This window comes from Bufo gargarizans, chromosome 2, assembly GCF_014858855.1.
Source record: "Bufo gargarizans isolate SCDJY-AF-19 chromosome 2, ASM1485885v1, whole genome shotgun sequence".
Taxonomy (NCBI): Eukaryota; Metazoa; Chordata; class Amphibia; order Anura; family Bufonidae; genus Bufo; species Bufo gargarizans.
The window spans coordinates 101115826-101134942 of record NC_058081.1 but is presented as its reverse complement, the minus strand read 5'-3'; the positions used below and the strand labels follow the sequence as shown (position 1 = coordinate 101134942).

Below are 19117 nucleotides of genomic sequence, written 5' to 3'. Positions count from 1 at the left end.
ATGGACTGTCATTATGTAATCGCTCTGTTGATTTCTGGATGTGTGAGCTGCGATGTTACCAGAAATGTCTTGGATAACCTCTGATATGAGGAATGGTTGTCATTGTCGTCTTAATGTCTCTACAGAACAAATCCAGTGAAACCAATGAACACTCAGAACAAAAATCTTTCCAGTTTCCCACAGCCGATTAAAAGTAATGAGCAAGCACTGAACGCCTACAACAGCAAGGTAAGGTCATGATATCCACCTGCAATGCAGACCACAAGCTGTCCCTAAGAGTATATAGGGTTGTTATATATTATTATATTATAAAGACATATGCTGCACTGAGCACACAATTGTCGGAAAACATTTTCTGCAGTTTTCAAACCTGGATCTAAATAATTTTGTAGTTGCATGTAGTTAAAAACGTAGCATAGCCACCGAGTTGTACAATAAAATGTATCTGTATAGCGCCACAATAAATTTAAACTACTTTTGAAATGATGCGGCTCATCAGTCAGCTGGTCGCTGTGATAGCGACTTTTGTAACCCTTGGTTATCGCCAGGGGACAAATGTTCATGTGAGTGGTAGTCCCGGCTAGGCCCGCCTCGAGCCAACTAAGCACCCTACACCAGCACAGCCGACATGGTACCCATTTATCCCAAATGGCATTTAACAGTTTCCGGCTTATTAACGTTCATCAGTGCAAGATATGGAAACCATAAGTATATGAAGTTAGGGGTCCTAATCCAAGGTAGGTTTAATGTAACACTAAATGGAGTCCTTATTACATCTTGGGAGGACACATCTGTTTCTATACACCAGGGGTGGGCAACCTGCGGCACTCCAGCTGTTGTGAAACTACAACTCCCAGCATGCATACTTGCTCTTCTCCGAACCCTCATAGAAATAAATGGAGCACACTGGGAACTGTAGTTTTACAACAGCTGGAGTGCCACAGGTTGCCCTCCCCTGCCTGATTGGCTGAACGGATGACTTTAGTCTAGTGTACCCACACCCTTTAATTTTCCCTTAGGTCAGTGTACTCATACTGATCTGTCTATGTACCAATATTGAGCCCTATGAATATGGCGATGCCCTGATACCGTAGGTTGATGTCACAAAATGCTGTGAACTTCAAGAGCCAGGAGACCATTTCACTTTCCATAGTGGCCCAGTAATAAGAACTTCCAGAGACTTGAAACCAGCCTAAAGCGGCAGGAGGCAGTGACACTTCTCTAAGTGGGTTAGTTGCCCCTCTTCTGTGTTTTTTTTTTTTTTTTTTTTTTTTTTGCCGTACTGCACCATTGAGGATATGTGAGAACCTAAAGGAGCATGTCTAAGAAACCAGCTTGTCCAGTTTCCCATGCGCCTTGTGCCGCCTGTCCTAATAGATCATCATAGCCTGCATTTCCTCTATCTACATGATCTGGGGGACTGGTAATAAGGAACTTGCAAAGAAATAAATTATAGAAGCGAAAGGCGATGAATGAGCTTTTCTTCTGCTTGTACTCACTCTGGAAGGAGTGTTAATGACCTAATGGGCAGCGCTGCCATCAGATACAAGGCTCCCGGGCTGTACACCAGAGCTGCATGTATGTGATGCCGCAGCAACAAACCTCATGTACATCTGCCTTTCTTCATGTCCCCCATTTAGGGTCCATTCACACGTTCGTAGTGTGTTTTGCGGATCCGCAAAACACAGACACCAGCAATGTGCGTTCTGCATTTTGCAGACCGCACATTGCCGGCACTAATAGAATATGCCTATTGTCTGCAATTGTGGACAAGAATAGGACATGTTCTTTTTGGGAACAGAATTGCAGGCCCTGAAGTGCGGATCCGCAATCCCGGATCCGGGCAGTACATCGTGCGGCCCCATAGAAATGAATTAGTCCGCGATTCAGTGCCGCAAAGTGCTGAACAGAATTGCGGACGTGTGAATGGAGCCTTTATTCTGCAGAAATTGCATTGGGGCAGATTTACTAAGAGCGACTAAGTTTTAGAGTGTCAAAAGTGGATGGTAAATCTGGCACACCTTTAAGACTGTCTGTCTAGACCAGTTGTGGTAAACCTATGGCGCTCAGAGCCCTCTCTGTGGGCACCCGCACCCTAGATAAAGTCTATGGTGTACCAATATGCCTTAGACCTTTCCTGCCATTTATCAGCACAGGGCGCACTATGTACAGCACAGGCAGCGCCGTGAATGTAGGTAGGCTATTATAGCTAAATGATACAGTACATGGAAGATATACTATACTGGACTGTAGTATTCAGGTTTAACTGCCATGTTGGCACTTTGCGATAAAGAGGTGGGTTTTGGGTTGCAGTTTGGGCACTCGGTCTGTAAAAGGTTCACCATCACTGGTCATCAGTCATCTTACTTTATGACAAAATTTTGCTCCACAATTTTGACACCCTTTTTTTGGTGCTCGTTGTCATAACGTAAGCCACTCCCCTTTCCAGTATGCCCCTTTCCTACTAGACCACACACCCTTGCCAGACACGCAAAAAAAAGTCTAAAACATTTAACAAATGTGGTGCAAAGAATGTCCACCAGTCTCTGGCACAAATTAAGGCCGAATTTTTCATTAGTAAATCTCCACCACTGAATGGAGTCTGCTACACTTATGAGTATTAGTCTGCGTTCACAGAGTCAGTGTTTAATCCGTGATTTCCACCAGTGATTGAGAGGTGCGGATCAAAAACACAGAATAGGTGCAGATCTTTCCCTTATACCTTACCTCTGTATAGGTTCTGGTTTTGGCTCACAAACGTGTGAACCCGGTCTTGGGGTATGTCAAGGGGAACAGAAAAAAGGATTTCGCAGTGAAGCTGTGTGGCATGTAGATTATGTTGCAGGTTTAGGCCTCTTTCACACGGGCATGTGCACCCCCGTGGTCGTGCTGCGGCCCGCAAAATCTGTGATGCGGAATGCCCACGTAACGGCACCCGTGTATTGCAAATGCGGTCCGCAATATGGCAACGGGGCGCACATGCCCGTGTGAAAGAGGCCTTAATCCTATTGTGTGAAATCCAGAGACTTAAAGCGGTAGTGCAGCAAGTTATGTTGATGACCTTTCCTTAGGATAGGTCATCCATATCAGATTTGTGGGGGTCCGACACCTGGCACCCCCTGCCAATCAGCTGTATGAAGAGGAGGTGGCAGTCATTAGACTACACGTCGTCTTCTCTGGAGCAGTGGTGTAGTGTGATTACAGTATTCTCTCCAAAGAAGTGAATGGAGCGAGTACTCGTCATTACACTTCACTTCTGAGACAGTGTAATGACCAGGGAGTAGCACACAGCTGATCGCAGGGGTCCCAGGTGGTGGACCCCCCCCCCCCCCCCCGCCGATCAGTTATTGATTTACCTTTTCCGAGGATAGGTCATCAATATAAATCGTTGCACAACCCCTTTAATGTACTGCAGATTTGAAATCCACCCCACGTGGCAGTTTTTCCGCATGTGGATGAGATTTGTTGTTCTGCTGCTACTGTTTTAACCTTTTACCGTTTTATCCTTGTGTGTGACGCATCGTTGTTTGTTACCTGTGACTTGTATACGGTACTTGGCCTAACCGGTTCTGTCTGTTTCATTGACAGAAATATGACCCCTCGGATCCTGCCTCTGCCTACGCTGAGCTGACACACGACGAGCTCATCCAACTGGTACTGAAGCAGAGGGACATCATCCGCAAGAAGGATAGCCAGGTACGGGAGCTGGAGGATTACATCGACAACCTGCTGGTGCGGGTCATGGAGGCAACTCCCAACATCCTGAGATCTGCCAGTAAGAAGGCTGGCAGGATCTAACCCTGAACTGTACACCTCCAGAGTATATGAACGTACAATACGAAGGATATCATTTTGACGGTTGCGTGTGGTAAAATGTTTTGACACTGAATTCATGGTACTTAAAGGGGATATCCACTTTATTCCTATTCCCACCTCCCTTTTCTATCCCGATTACACCCGCCTTCCTTCTGTATGCAGATGGCGTGTAAACCTCGGCATATCTTATCAAACAAAGAAATGGCAGATCCATTCCCGAGATGGTGTTACTTGTCCTCATCAGATCTGAAATGGTCTCTACTATATAATCGTACTGACCTCTCCCTACTATCCCCTGGATGTAGAAGGCTTTCAGTAAGTGCGAGCTGACGTGTCTATATTTATGTGCCTTGTATATAACGAACCCGGGGCCGTAATGTGCCTTCCTCTTAGCCGAGAGATGTATAAGAGAATCTATATTTCTTTATAAATATCAATATTTTACCTGGAAAACAAATGTATTTTTCTTTTCATGAACAAATTTTATTCTGACGTGCACTAATAAAGTAAGGGTACGCCGCCGAAAAAAAAGGCGCCATATTTCAAGGACAATCTGTGCTGGGAACTTTATTAGACTGTTACAGAGTGGTATTGCTTTCTGATCCTATAAATCCTACAACCTGAATGATCTGTTCAATATATTACTGTAGAGAGTATCTGCTCACGGTGAAGACGGACCCCTATGAATGATACGGCATGTGATCACGAGTACTGTAAAACTCACTGAATCTGGCACCAATGAGAAATGATAGGTGGCAGATTATAATTTTTTTAAATTAAATGTCAGATGAAACTTGTATAATTTGATATCTCTAAATATTGGGAGCACTTCACTAATGTATAGTATATTAAGATGTAGCCAGCTTGACAATCTTCTTTGCCTAAGAGGCTAGCCATGCCTGGCATGCCAGCAGTGTGACTGTCAGTGTCAAATGGGTATTCCAAAGACGAGATATTATGATTTCACCAACAGTAATGTTGGGGAGGGGTCCTGAATGCTAGGGGTTACTTTCTCAGTGATTTTTAAATATCTTATCTGGTTTGAATAGTTAAAGGAGTCTTCCAGGCTCTTGATGCTGATGACTGATCCTCAGGATAGATTAACATCTGACAGGCGAGAGTCCGACACTTCACAGCGCCACAATTAGCTGTTCCCTGCAGCCTCCAGTGCACAAATGGAGCGGGAAGCACAGCGCTGTTCAAAGTGTAGTGGCCGTTGTGGGTACTGCAGTGACATGAATGGGAACTGACCTGCAGTAACCTAGCACGGCCACTACCCTGTGAGCGGAGCTGTGCTTCCTACTCCACTCAGAGTGTGAGGATCGGTCATCAATATTAAGAGCCTGGAAGACCCCTTAAGTGCCTCACAATATGCAGTCTCCTTTTACCCATACACCTCAGGCTGTAGAACTACCAACGTGCCTTCTGAGACACAGGCCCCCATGCTTTTGTAGCCCACAAAGGGAGCCTAGGTGACCTGTGCTTGTAGATATCACATCACTGTGGCCTATAGGGGTTGTCTTGGACATTTACATGAAGACCTGTCTTTAGGATCACTACCAGGCACAGCACCTTATACCCGAGGATAAGCCATCACGTAAAGTCCCGGACTTCTTCTTTAAGGTTATTACTGAATGATCCTGCTGCTCCCAAGACACTGATCTGGGGAAAAACACTTTTGTGCCTCTACTTGATGCTGGTTTAAACGTGGCGCCCATACTGTCCAGCACCTGCTGGCCCCTCTAGCAGCACTTTATGAAATATATACTGATATTATAAGCTGGAATTTTTCTCTTTTTGTAGTGATGATATATTTATAAAATTAATAAATATGTATTTAAAATTTTGGGAGACTTGTGTGTCTTTTTTACTCCTGCTAGCAATTTCTTTGATGGTTGCAGGTACATATACCCACTTTACATCTTTAATGGAGATATTATATCAGAAGGTACAGCAGTAAGCCACAGTTTGGTTATTCGTTTTTCTTTACAGAGGAAATAGAGGGGTTATCTTGTAATATATATTCATGACCTATCTTCAGGATAGGTCATCAATATCAGATCAGTCGGGGTCTAACTCCCCTGACGATCACCTGTTCAAAGAGGCCATGGCGCTCAGTGACCACCCAGGCCAGTAATGCCATCGTGCGTTGGTCACGTGGCCTAGGTGCAACTCTGTCCCGTTTAAGGGAATGGGGCTGAGTTGCAATACCAAGCACGGCCTCTGTACAATAGGCAGCGCTGTGCTTGGTAAGCTGTGAAGAGACCACAGCGCTCACCCGAGCTCCGGTAAGTGCAGCGGTCTCTTCAAACAGCTGGGGTGCTGGGAGTCGGACCCCCTGCCAATCTAATATTGATGACCTACCCTGAGGATGGGCCATCCATATCAAATTCCTGGACAACCCCTTTAATATTGTTTTCAGTTATGGTGGCCATTACAGTGACAACAGGAGGCAGCTAACTGAAGGTGACGGATTCACCCTCAGTTGTTGGGGGACATGATTCCTCTCGGCAGCTCTAAGAAGGACTCTAGTAATGTGGTCTGAGTGCTGCGTGATCCTTCACAGAGCTGCCGAGAGGGATCATCTCATGTACCATATGTCTTCACATAACCCAGCAGTGTTTTTCTGTCCTAAGCTGTTTAGTGGATGCCTTTACCCTCGCTAATGCACACTGCCGTTGCCCCGCCATGGCCATATTGAGGCCCACATACAGCGGATCCGCAATACACAGGCACCGGCCGTGTGCACCCCACATCACGGATGCGGACCCTTTCACTTGAATAGGTCCGGAAAACCCAGAGATGCGGTGCGGAAGCACAGATCGGAACGCCACGGAAGCACTACAGAGTGCTTCCGTGGTGTTTCTGGCCATGCCTCCGCCCTGCATGCACTACTATTTTGCGGTGCGGTCCTTCGGATGCGGATCGCGGCCCCCTTTCAATTGAATGGGTTCGTGATCCGCATGCGGCTGCCCCACGGTCGGTGCCCGTGCATTGCAGACCGCAATTTGTGGTCCACAGCATGGGTCTGGCCAGCACACTGTCGTGTGCATGAGCCCTTAGGCTGAGAGAGATTAGTTTGAATGTTTTTTTAGCAGGTTTATTATTTTATTTTTTCAGGTGTTTTTATTTTTCCTTAGGCATCTCTATAGGAGTGGAAAAGCCTTTATAGAATTTTACAATACTAAAAACACTTGCCGTTACCACCCAAAAAAATTTTGAAAATTCTACAGATTGTGGTCAGTTTTCCAGGCAGAAAGGGCTATGTTTACACGTCAAAATCAGTGGCAGATCGGTAGCTGAATTGGTTGAAAACTTTTATATTTTTTTTTTCGTGACAGAAACCCTGCCACATACGCTCCAGATGAACGTCTTGCTCATCAATGTATTTTGCCCCTTTCCCATTTACTTTCTATAGAAATCAATCATCAGATCTGCTTAAAGGGGTTGTCCGAGTTTTGAAAAAAAAAATATAGCACTGAAAATCTGATATATATAACTGAGCTAAGCAAGTTTTATGCCAAAAAAAGTGTGTGTGTAATATATATATATCTCTATATATCTATATCTCTATCTGCCCTGAGTGACATGTCTGTCTGCTGGGAGACTCTGCAGCATGTTGTATGTGTAGGACTACAAATCCCAGCTGTATAATGACACTGCTAAGGGAGTGGATACAAGAGCTGCCCTGAGTGCTGGGAGACTGTGCAGCATGTTGCAGGTGTAGGACTACAAGTCCCAGCTGTATAATGACACTGCTAATACACACAGAATCTTCCCCCTACCTTCTTGTGCCATGCTCTCTAGTATGTCAGCTCCAGTGCCCAGCATTGTCTCCTCACTGCCTGCAGAGCTAGCCAGTATGTTGGGTTAAGAATCCTAGCAGAGAGCAGACAGTCGTGAAGGGCGGGGTGGGGGTATGGCGTGGCCAGCACAGTGACGTCTCGTTTTGAACATTATCAGAGCAGGGAGAGAAGCTGACATCACAGGTCATGTGACCCGCAGTGAAATCTGAGAAACCAGCCACTGCAGATAAAGGGAGTTAATTGAAAAGCTGTTACATTTGCTTAGTTAGGAACATAGAACAAAAAAATAACTCGGATAACCCCTTTAAGGGCTCATGCACACAAACTTATTTTTCTCCATTTAAAGGTCCGTATACAGAACCATTCAATTTAATAGGGCCCGGGAAAAAAAACGGAAGTTACTTTGTGGACATAAAAAAAATGCTGAAAATATTTTTTTATATTTTTTTGCCGCTTTGAATGTGGGTTATGCAACGGAAAATACTCAATTTCCGCTGCTGAATTAGTGGCAAATTTTGCCCATGTGAACATAGCCTAACATTATCTTCCCATTGATTACAATAAAAATCCGAGCTGTAGGTCTTGCAGTGTAGACTTGCTCTCCACGTCACAGAAACTGCAGAGTGAACATGCGAAGTCTTTGTTTTCCACTATGAGTATTAGGCTACTTTCACACTTGCAGTGCCAGGTTCTAGCGGGGGAACAGCCTGCCGGATCCTTGCCAATGCTAGCCCACCGTGCCACTGGAAGTCCACTCCAGCCCCATTCAAACAAGGAGGCCAGACAAAACTATAACTCCCAGTATGCTCTGATAGCTGTAGCCTGTCCAGGCATGATGGAAGTTGTAGTTTTGCAACAGCTGGAGGGCCACAGGTTGGGAATCCCCTGTCCTAGGGTAGCTCGCACTGATGCTCCACTTTACAAAGTTCCTCCTTGAGAAACACTATAAAACAAAGGGATGAAGTGAGGTGAACATTCAGATATGTCATGGTTGTTCACTTAGTAAACCTCAAAATTTAGCTTTATGTGTGAGTTAGATGAGTAATCAGAGGAACCAACAAGCCATCATCGGACAAACACTGGATGGAGCTGAATACGCTGTACACTTCATGTGGAGCACACGCTATGACTAAATGCTGGAATATGTTAGTCCTCTAACGATCAGATCTGGTGACCTGACCTAACGTCCCTCCCACCACTGACTCTACCTGAACCTACAGCATTTGGATGCCAATTATCTTTAATGAACATAGTAACTCATCTGTGAGCAAAAGTATGTGCTTCCCGAGATCCATTACTAATACGTATTTGTCACAAGGGCACAACTCTGGAGGATTTCTCACAACTACTGTTCTAGTAAGTAGACAGGCCGAAACCAAAGCAACATTGTATGATAAATGAGGGCGCATGTCTGACCCCTACCCAGATAGCTTTTTTTTTTTTTCTAGACACTTTTTCAAAACTGTCTATAATCTAATGAGACTGGCGACCGTGTGAATGTAACCGAAAATTGTCTAAACCACAGACAGGTAAGTTGGCACACTGCATGTAAACCATTTTTCCCCAGTCATCTCCATGACACCACGTCCTGAGATTGACTCCCTTCTGATTGGACAGGAAAAACAGAGAGGTTAAAACCCCCACCCCCTCCTCACATCACCAGTGTTTTTCCTGTCCCATCAGGATAGGAAGCAGGAGAGGTGCACGGAGCTCGTTTGGGCTCACCTGGATTGATTCACTTACAGGCCGAGGTCGGATCTGCAGTGCAGTTCTCCCTCCTCCGTTCGGTAAGGCCTGGGCTCGGGCGCTGATGAGTTGCCCCTGCGAAGATTCCCTCTGCGGTGGTCCCGGAGGGCTTGATGCAGGGGGAAGGAAGAACGCGGCGAATCGGCATTATGATGTGTCCCTTCCGGCCGGCAGGAGAATGACGTCAGACGCGGAGCAAAGCGCGCTGACATCATTCACATGCGCCACAGGTCCTGAAGCCTAAGAAGGCACTATGAAACCTCACAGGACCTGTGTAATGGCGCCCTGCGTAGCGTGGCTCACGTGTTTGGTGGAGCATCTCTGGAGCGGTCGGGAGTAAGGATGAGTACACCCCTCACGCCGGGCTCTGGAACCGAGCCTGCATCAAACCCTGGGACCGTAAGTAACCTGCTCTCAGGCACATGCTTTGTATGGATGGTTCAGTCTGCTCATCCTTTCCTCCCTTACCATTTCAGGGAGAAAAGGATCGGCTTCTACAGCTAAAAAAACTAGGAAGTGTGGTATATGCTGCAAAAGATTGTCTAACACTGGATCCAAGCCCCTGTGTAAAGAATGTACCTCCAGTGTCGTCAAATCTGAGTCTTCTAGTTTAATTGAAGACATTAGGAAAGTAGTTAAGGAAGAGGTCCAGCTGGCCTTAACTGCCAAGGAACCTACTCCCCCCAAAGCCCCCCCCCCCCCTCAGGACTCCCGTAGCATTAAATCGTTTATCCTGGATTCCGACTCCGAATCAGTGCAAAAACACCCGGCATCTTCAGATGAAGAGGGTGAATACAAGCGCTTCCTGTTTAATCCCGAAGATATTGATGAACTTATAAGGGCCACCATTCAGATGGAGATACCTAAAGCTCCTAAATCTACCCAACAAGAAATTTTTGGGGGTCTAGGAGAAAGGAAGAAGGCGGTTTTCCCAGTTCCAGATAGTGTCCAAAAATTAATTCGGTCAGAATGGGAAAAAACGGATAAAGGATCCTTTATCCCAAGGGGAATTAAGAGGCGCTACCCCTTTAGCCAAGAGGACTGTACGGACTGGGAGACCATACCGAAAGTAGACGCACTGGTGGCTAAGGTGGCAAAACATACGGCTCTACCGTTTGAGGACTCAGCGCAGCTAAAAGATCCTCTAGACAGGAAAGCGGAGAGTCTCTTAAGAAAGACCTGGGAGACTACGGCGGCCCTTCTCAAACCGGGCGTAGCCTCTACATGTGTGGCCAGAACACTAAACCTTTGGCTAGAACAGCTGGAGATACATCTGGTCAATAAGACACCGCAGGATCAAATTCTAGAGAGCTTGCCTCTGTTAAAGATGGCAACCTCCTTTCTAGCAGACGCAGCAGCCGAATCGGTTAAACTATCCGCCCGTACAGCTGTTCTCTCAAATACAGCGAGGAGGGCACTATGGCTTAAAGCGTGGTCAGGAGATATCACGTCAAAAAATAAATTTATCGCACTCCCCTTCCACGGTCAGTACGTTTTCGGAGAAGATTTAGATAAAATCCTAGAAAATGCGACAAATAAAAAAAGGGGTTTTCCAGAGGAGAGATATAAACAAAAAAGGCAGCCCTTTCGTGACCGATTCTTTCAGCCCGAGAATAAAAAAGATAAAGGGAAGACTGGGAGGTGGAGCTATGCGAAGGGAGGCAGGGGGAGAAGTTTCCTCTTCAACCCAAACCGGGCTGAAGCCTCCACATCCAACAGCAAGCAATGACGCCATACCAGTGGGGGGAAGACTCAGCTCCTTTCTGGGATCTTGGGAGCACGTAACAAACAGCCGGTGGATTTTAAGTATTATAGAAGAGGGTTATTTGATAGATCTACTCTCTTCCCCTCCACAGAAATATGTGATCACTACCCTTCCCCCATCTCAAACTACTACCTTAAAAAACAACATAAAGAACTTGTTAACCTTGGCCGCCATAGAGCCCATTCCAAAAAATCTGACAGGACTGGGATTCTATTCCCGTCTCTTCATTATAAAGAAACCAAACGGGAAATCCAGAGTGATTATAAATTTGAAACACCTAAACAAATATGTGAGATATCAAAAATTCTAAATGGAGACCCTGAAGTCAACAGTGAAGCTCTTAAAGAAGGATGCAGTGATGGCCACAATAGATTTAAGCGACGCCTATTATCACGTCCCAATTCACAGGTCATCAAGGAAGTTCCTAAGGTTCGCGATAGAACTGGAGGGAAATATTCAGCATTTCCAGTTCAAGTGTCTCCCCTTTGGGATCTCTTCTGCCCCAAGGGTTTTCACCAAAATAATGGCGGAAGCCTTGACAACCCTGAGAGAAAAGGCAATTTGTGTGATCCCCTATCTGGACGACCTACTGGTAGTGGCAGACAACATAGAGACCCTGGAAACCCATCTTAGGTTAGTCCTGGATCATCTACAGAACCTAGGTTGGCTCATCAATTGGGGAAAATCGGATTTAATCCCGTCCAAACGGAAGGTTTTTTTGGGCATAACTTTAGACACAGTTTCCCAAAGATCCTTTCTTCCACCCAAAAAGATAGTAAAACTTCAAACAGCCTTGAGGAAATTCAAGAAGGAGAAATTCTGTTCAATAAGACAGGTCATGAAGGTGTTAGGGAGTCTTTCAGCCTGCATCCCAGCAGTAGCCTGGGCACAGTTCCATCTAAGGCCGCTCCAGAAGTTCATTTTAGACAAATGGATATATACAAAAGGACAATATTCCTAGATGCGGAGACCAAAAAATCACTAAATTGGTAGCTCAGCAAATCCAACCTAGAGAAGGGGATCTTCTGGGCACAAGATCTCCCCCTAGTCATCACTACAGATGCCAGCCTCCACGGTTGGGGAGCGGTCGTCCAGGGAACATGGAGGAATTACGTGAGACAACAATCCTCAAATTTCAAGGAGCTGAGGGCAGTGTGGGAAGCACTGAAACACACAAGTCAGTTGGCAGAAGGTCGTCATGTACTAGTCTACTCGGACAACGCTACAGCCGTGGCCTTCATCCAACACCAGGGAGGCACAAGGCATCGCCTACTACAGAGCCTGGCAAACAAAATCTTTTCCTGGGCAGAAGACAACATACAATCTCTTTCAGCGGTTCATCTGAAGGGAGTTTTAAACATTCAGGCCGATTACCTAAGCCGTCACAGACTAGACCCAGGGGAATGGATGTTAGCACCAGAAGCCTTCCACCTAATCACAAAGAAATGGGGCAAGCCGACGATAGACCTGTTTGCATCCAGGAGAAATCATCAACTAAACCAATTATTTTCCCTTAACCCCAGGGATCATCCTCGGGCAGTAGACGCCTTCAACCAGAGTTGGACAACAAACTTAGTCTACGCGTTCCCCCCATTTCCGCTTATCCCCAGAGTGTTACAGAAGTTCCTAAAAGAAAATTGTACACTAATCCTGATAACCCCCTTCTGGCCCAAGAGAAGTTGGTTCTCTCTCTTGAAAGCCCTCAGCATGGAAGCTCTACCTCGGAGGCCGGACTATCTAAGTCAGGGGCCCATCACTCACCCAGACCTAAAAATACTAAAATTAACAGCCTGGATTCTGAAGAATCCAACTTATTAAAGTTTGGTTTATCTAAAAAAGTAGTGAACACCTTACTCCTTAGCAGGAAACAGAGTACCAACAAGTATCTAAAAATATGGAAGAAATTCGCTGATTGGTCTGGAACCTCCTTCAACCAGTTCAGAGCCAATATCTCACTAATCCTCGATTTTCTTCAGGAAGGGCTAGATTTAGGTCTATCCCCCCAATACCCTTAGGGTCCAGGTATCGGATCTAGGAGCACTCTATAATACCAAGCTAACAGAACATCCCTGGATATCCAGATTCCTTAAGGCAGCAGATAGGATCAGACCTACGATTAGAAACATGGTGGCACCATGGAACCTCAATACAGTACTAGGGGGTCTAACCTCCGGTCCGTTCGAACCTCTGGACTCTACCCACATCAAATGGCTTACCATTAAAACTATTTTTTTGGTGGCAATAACCTCAGCCAGAAGGGTCTGTGAGCTACAGGCCTTGTCCATCCAAGAACCATTCCCTGCAATATTTGAGGAAAAATTAATTTTCAAATTAGATCCGACTTTCCTCCCCAAGGTAGTTTCGACCTTCCATAGGTCTCAGGACATCGTTCTTCCTTCATTCTGTGATGATCCGAAAAATGATCAGGAAATCACTTACCATACACTAGATGTTCGGAGAGCGGTCTTAAAGTACCTGGAAGCTACCAGTCATTGGAGAATAGACAAAAATGTGTTTGTCCAATTTTCAGGTCCTAACAAGGGGAAGAAAGCTGCGAAAAGTTCCATCTCCAGATGGATTAAGATGGCCATCTACGAAGCTTACAAAGCTCAGGGAAAAGACGTCCCTGCTTCCCTAAAGGCACATTTTACGAGAGGCATGGCCGCCTCCTGGGCGGAAAAAGCTTCAGCCTCCTTACAACAGATTTGCAGGGCAGCAACCTGGAAAAGAGTTCATACTTTCACTAAGCACTACAGACTAGACTTAGCTGCAAATGATGACCTAAGATTCGGACGTAAGGTCCTGTCGGCAGTCCCCCCCCCCCCCCCTAATTGTATCTTTGATATTGTCTCAGGACGTGGTGTCATGGAGACGACTGGGGAAAAGAGTATTACACTCACCGGTAATCCGGTTTCCTGGAAGTCTCCATGACACCACAAACATCCCACCCTTTTTTTCTGCTATTAGCCATTATCCTTTCATCCTGGGGTTCTTCGTTAAAATACACTGGTGATGTGAGGAGGGGGTGGGGGTTTTAACCCCTCTGTGTTTTTCCTGTCCAATCAGAAGGGAGTCAATCTCAGGACGTGGTGTCATGGAGACTTCCAGGAAACCGGATTACCGGTGAGTGTAATACTCTTTTCTGGCTCCACTTGGATTGGGATAATTTATTACAAGGGGAATTTTTGAAGTCCCCTTTGCTTGTGTCTGTCTTGCCATAACTTGATAAATTTGGAGCATCTTTAAACACTTTTTTTTCCTCATAATATTATTCCACTTTTTGTGCTGCCTCAACCAGCATGAGATTACATTTTTTTATGACTTTTTGAAAAAGTTGCAGTTGAAAAATGTATTGTACATCTACATACCTAGGTAGCCACATCCGCTTCATAAAAGAAATGTATGCCAAATTTGTTACTCCCCCCCCCTCCCCCCTACTGTATTATTATTTTTTTATCCATAAGATGCACTGGACCATAAGACGCACCTAAGATTTAGAGGAAGAAGATGAGAAAAAAATATTTTTCATCAGACCCCCAATCCTCATCGGTCCTCAGATCAGACACCCCACCCCACCCCACCCCACCCCAATCCTCATTAGACCTTGAATCAGATATTTATTAATTATTAGACCTCGGATCAGACCCTCTGATTATTAGACCTTGGACCCCTATTCCTTATTAAACCTAAGAACAGATCAGAATGCTGTCTAGACATGCACTAGATTTATCTCCGAGCCTTATGCTGCTGCATGGCTGGACACTTCTGTCTAACTTTACACCAACTATTGCTTGGCACCATGGTGCATTTTAAGACATGCCCTCTTTCCTGCGAATCCATGCCATGCATCTTTCCTGGTAAACCATGCACAGAAATTTTCTCTTTGTCTTACCGCTTTTTGGTGTAATTTATTTCAAAATCTAGGTGCAATCACATTAGTAAATGTGGGCCACTGCGTGTGCTTGTAGTCGTGGGCCAAACGGCTTCATGTCCAGCTATGTAGTTAAAATATAAAGTATATTCAGCAGAGATGGATGGGGAGAGAACCTGTCAGTCAATGGGGAGCCATGCTGTGCAGTGCCTTTAGGACGAGAAGTAATACAATTAAAGAGGCTCTGTCACAAGGATCAACCCTATTAAATCAGACATATAGCATATAGGGTTCGGTAAAACAATACCTGTATTGTCTTTCTAGATCCCGGCGTTGTAGAGAAATTTAGACTTTTATTTTTATGCAAATAAGCCATTGGAGCACCAAGAGGCGAGCTTATGCCCGTCCCCTTAGATTGACAGCGCTAGACCACCTCTAGCATTGGGATCTTACACCTGCGCACTCGTTCACAAACAAGCTTCATGTCGAGCAGTGAAGGTCATTAGTGCGCATGTGCCGTTGGCTTCATCTGCAGTCACCTCTACTTCCAAGTGCAATGACATCAACAGCAAGTGTGCAGACGCAAGAACTCAGCACTAAATGTGAAGTCTAGCGCTGGGGGCGTGTTTGGAGCACCAGGGGCGCCTCAGGAGCAGTACTCAAACCACATAAGCCCACCTCTTGGTGTTCCAATGGCTCATTTACATAAAAATAAAAGTTAAAATTTCTCCACAACGCTGGGACCTAAAAAGACAATACTGATATTGTTTTACTCAGCTATATCAACCCTACCAGGCTATATGCCTGGCTTAATAGGGTTGATCCTGGTGACAGAGCCTCTTTAGGCCTCAGCTTTTAGCAGGTGCCTTGCTCAATCTCTTCTTTTCCTTTTCTTTCATGCTCTTAGAGGCACAAACCTCCACATTTTGGGCAAATCTGAAAGGCAGACTATGGTATAGAAATCTGTTGTTACCTGTCTAGCCCCTATGCATCACTATCCAGTCTCTGGCCACATGGGGCACTAGCTGCAGATTTCGATTCCACACTCATGAGACATTTAGTGATGTGGTTCTTGGACAGAATATTGAGATCTCATTACAATGCAGTTATGTTATGCAGAATAACTGTACGGGCACAGGTATATTGCTCTTGGACATTTGTGAATATATATTTGTCTATTACTCTGCCCTGAGCAATGAATGAATTGGAAATAAACGGCCACATATGATGTAAATATAAGTCTTAGAACCGTAGTAAGACATGAGGGACACGCTTGCTTCCACATAAACATTGCATCAGCATCGAGTACTCAATGAAGATGGAAAATTATTCACTTGGGAACACCCTCTGCCTCAGTTATGGCAGGCTGCATATCAGAGATTTGCATTCCTGCTCTGTTATCCGAGCCAGGACAAGGTATTTTTGTTCCCTAGGCAGGGTAGGCAAATTGTACTTCCCCCCTCCTAATCAATTCAAAACTACCTTTCTACTGTAGCTTATAATGAGATTTAAACAACTCACAGATACAGGCAGAACAAATAAGTATTTAATTGTTTGATTTGAGTTGTAAACTTCCCTTTTCTCCATCATTTAGCCCACACCGCCGTGACAACTTCTCCCAGAAACTGCAGTTTTCTGCCCAGACCTCTTTAGCTAAGGACACGTAGAGGTAGCAGTTACACCTGACCTCTAGATCCTAAGGGGGCCAAAAGGCCCCTGTGCCACATAAGAAGACACCAGTATTAATAAGTGGCACATGGTAGAGTTGTGGCATTGGGGCCTTAGATGACTCAGGTCACACTGCTGACATTGGTAGATTGCTGTTGTAGATTATCTCCTACTTCTTTAACAACATAAACCCCTTATCCTGCTGTTACCATCAATACTATGCCTGCTGCTGCTCCATGTGTCCCCAGCCCTGAACCTCACATGGACCCAGAGATCTCACCATTCATTGCTCTGCTAGACTTATATCAAGGGGAGTGTCCATTCTGCTTTAGCTCTCTCCCTATCACCTAGTCTAATCACCTAGGACTGTGATAAGCAAACTGCGGCTCTCCAGCTGTTGCAAAACTACAACTCCCGCCATGCCCTGCTGTAGGCTGAAAGCTGTAGGCAGTCTTTGCATGTTGGGAGTTGTAGTTCTGCCACAGCTGGAGAGCCACAGTTTTCCTATCACTGACCTAGAAGAACAAAAGGATTGGAGTTTGTCCGATCCATCTCTGCCCTAACATCATCTTTTGGGAGAAAGTCTCCACATACACATTTTATTATCCGTGGATTTGGCCAACAATACATTTTACTTGATGTATCAAAGCTCTGGGGCCAGGTTGAGAAAAAAAGACCTATGGACCTTATGATGCCAAGTGTAAAAGCCACCCCTCACCTGTGTAAGGAATCTTAGGAACTGGAACTCCTAAGTCATAGGAAGACATACTTTGATGTGAACTCCGTTACTGACCCCCTTTAATAAGGTGCCAAGCAGTGGCATACATAGAAAAGTAAGGGCCCCATAGCAAGGATCAAACCAGGCCCTCTACACAGGACAGAAGGGTTTCTGCCTAAAACGTTCTGCCTCATTTGCTAAAAGTTGTTCCTTTAGAGAGTAGAGTCCTGACCAAGTTTTCACCTCTAGTAGAAGAGGAGATAATCCCAACTAAGACTGGGCCCCATAGCAGTTCCATAGTCTGCTGCTATGGTAGTTATGCCCCTGGTGCCAAGAGTAGGGCTGCAGCTAACGATTATTTGAATAATCGATTAGTTGCCGATTAATTTCTTCGATTAATCGATTAATCGGGAAAAACGACAAAATTACAAAACAGAGGTTTATATGATCTTACTTGAAAAATTATGTTCAAAGGCCATATTAAAACAAATTGTGGGCGACACTATTATGGGGGATCTGTGGGCGACACTATTATGGGGGATCTGTGGGCGACACTTATGGGGGATCTGTGGGCGACACTTATGGGGGATCTGTGGGCGACACTTATGGGGGATCTGTGGGCGACACTTATGGGGGATCTGTGGGCGACACTTATGGGGGATCTGTGGGCGACACTTATGGGGGATCTGTGGGCGACACTTATGGGGGATCTGTGGGCGACACTTATGGGGGATCTGTGGGCGACACTTATGGGGGATCTGTGGGCGACACTTATGGGGGATCTGTGGGCGACACTATTATGGGGGATCTGTGGGCGACACTATTATGGGGGATCTGTGGGCGACACTATTATGGGGGATCTGTGGGCGACACTATTATGGGGGATCTGTGGGCGACACTATTATGGGGGATCTGTGGGCGACACTATTATGGGGGATCTGTGGGCGACACTATTATGGGGGATCTGTGGGCGACACTATTATGGGGGATCTGTGGGCGACACTATTATGGGGGATCTGTGGGCGACACTATTATGGGGGATCTGTGGACGGCGTAGTTATGGAGAGGGGGATCTGTGGGTGGCGCAGTTATGGAGAGGGGGATCTGTGGGTGGCGCAGTTATGGAGAGGGGGATCTGTGGGTGGCGCAGTTATGGAGAGGGGGATCTGTGGACGGCGTAGTTATGGAGAGGGGGATATGTGCACTGTTATGGGCATAACAGTGCACAGATCCCCCTTCCCATAGCAGTGCCATACACAGACCCCCCCTCCTCCCCATAGCAGTGCTATACACAGACCCCCCTCCCCATAGCAGTGCCATAGACAGATCCTCCCCCCTCCCCATAGCAGTGCTATACACAGACCCCCCTTCCCATAACAGTGCCATAGACAGATCCCCCCTTCCCCCTACCCCCTAACAGCCCCGGCCCCGATCCCGATGCTTGCATCTTTATTTTACCTTTTTACAATGACGCTCCCGCTCCTGTAACAGCCAGGCAGAGCGGACGGCGGCGTAACGTCACTCAATCACGTGACGCGCCCGCTCCGCCCACTTCATGAATGAAGGAGGCGGAGCAGGCGTGTCACGTGAGTGACGTTACGCCGCCGTCCGCTCTGCCTGGCTGTTACAGGAGCGGGAGCGTCATTGTAAAAAGGTAAAATAAAGATGCAGCGACCGCCCGCCCGCCCGAATAGCAACGAATCGGCGATTATTCGATAACTGGATTC

The 19117-nt window shown here is 46.0% G+C and overlaps 1 protein-coding gene across 1 annotated transcript in view; it reads left to right on the top strand.

Moving 5' to 3' along the window:
* The window catches only part of RAB11FIP1 (RAB11 family interacting protein 1), a 39852-nt gene extending 34190 nt beyond the window's left edge, over nt 1–5662 (top strand). The window contains exons 5-6 of the mRNA XM_044279329.1: nt 126–228; nt 3589–5662. Of these exons, the coding sequence (XP_044135264.1) occupies nt 126–228; nt 3589–3798 (313 nt within the window). The 3' untranslated portion in view covers nt 3799–5662. The remainder of the gene's footprint in view (nt 1–125; nt 229–3588) is intronic.
* The last annotated feature ends 13455 nt before the right edge of the window (nt 5663–19117 follow it).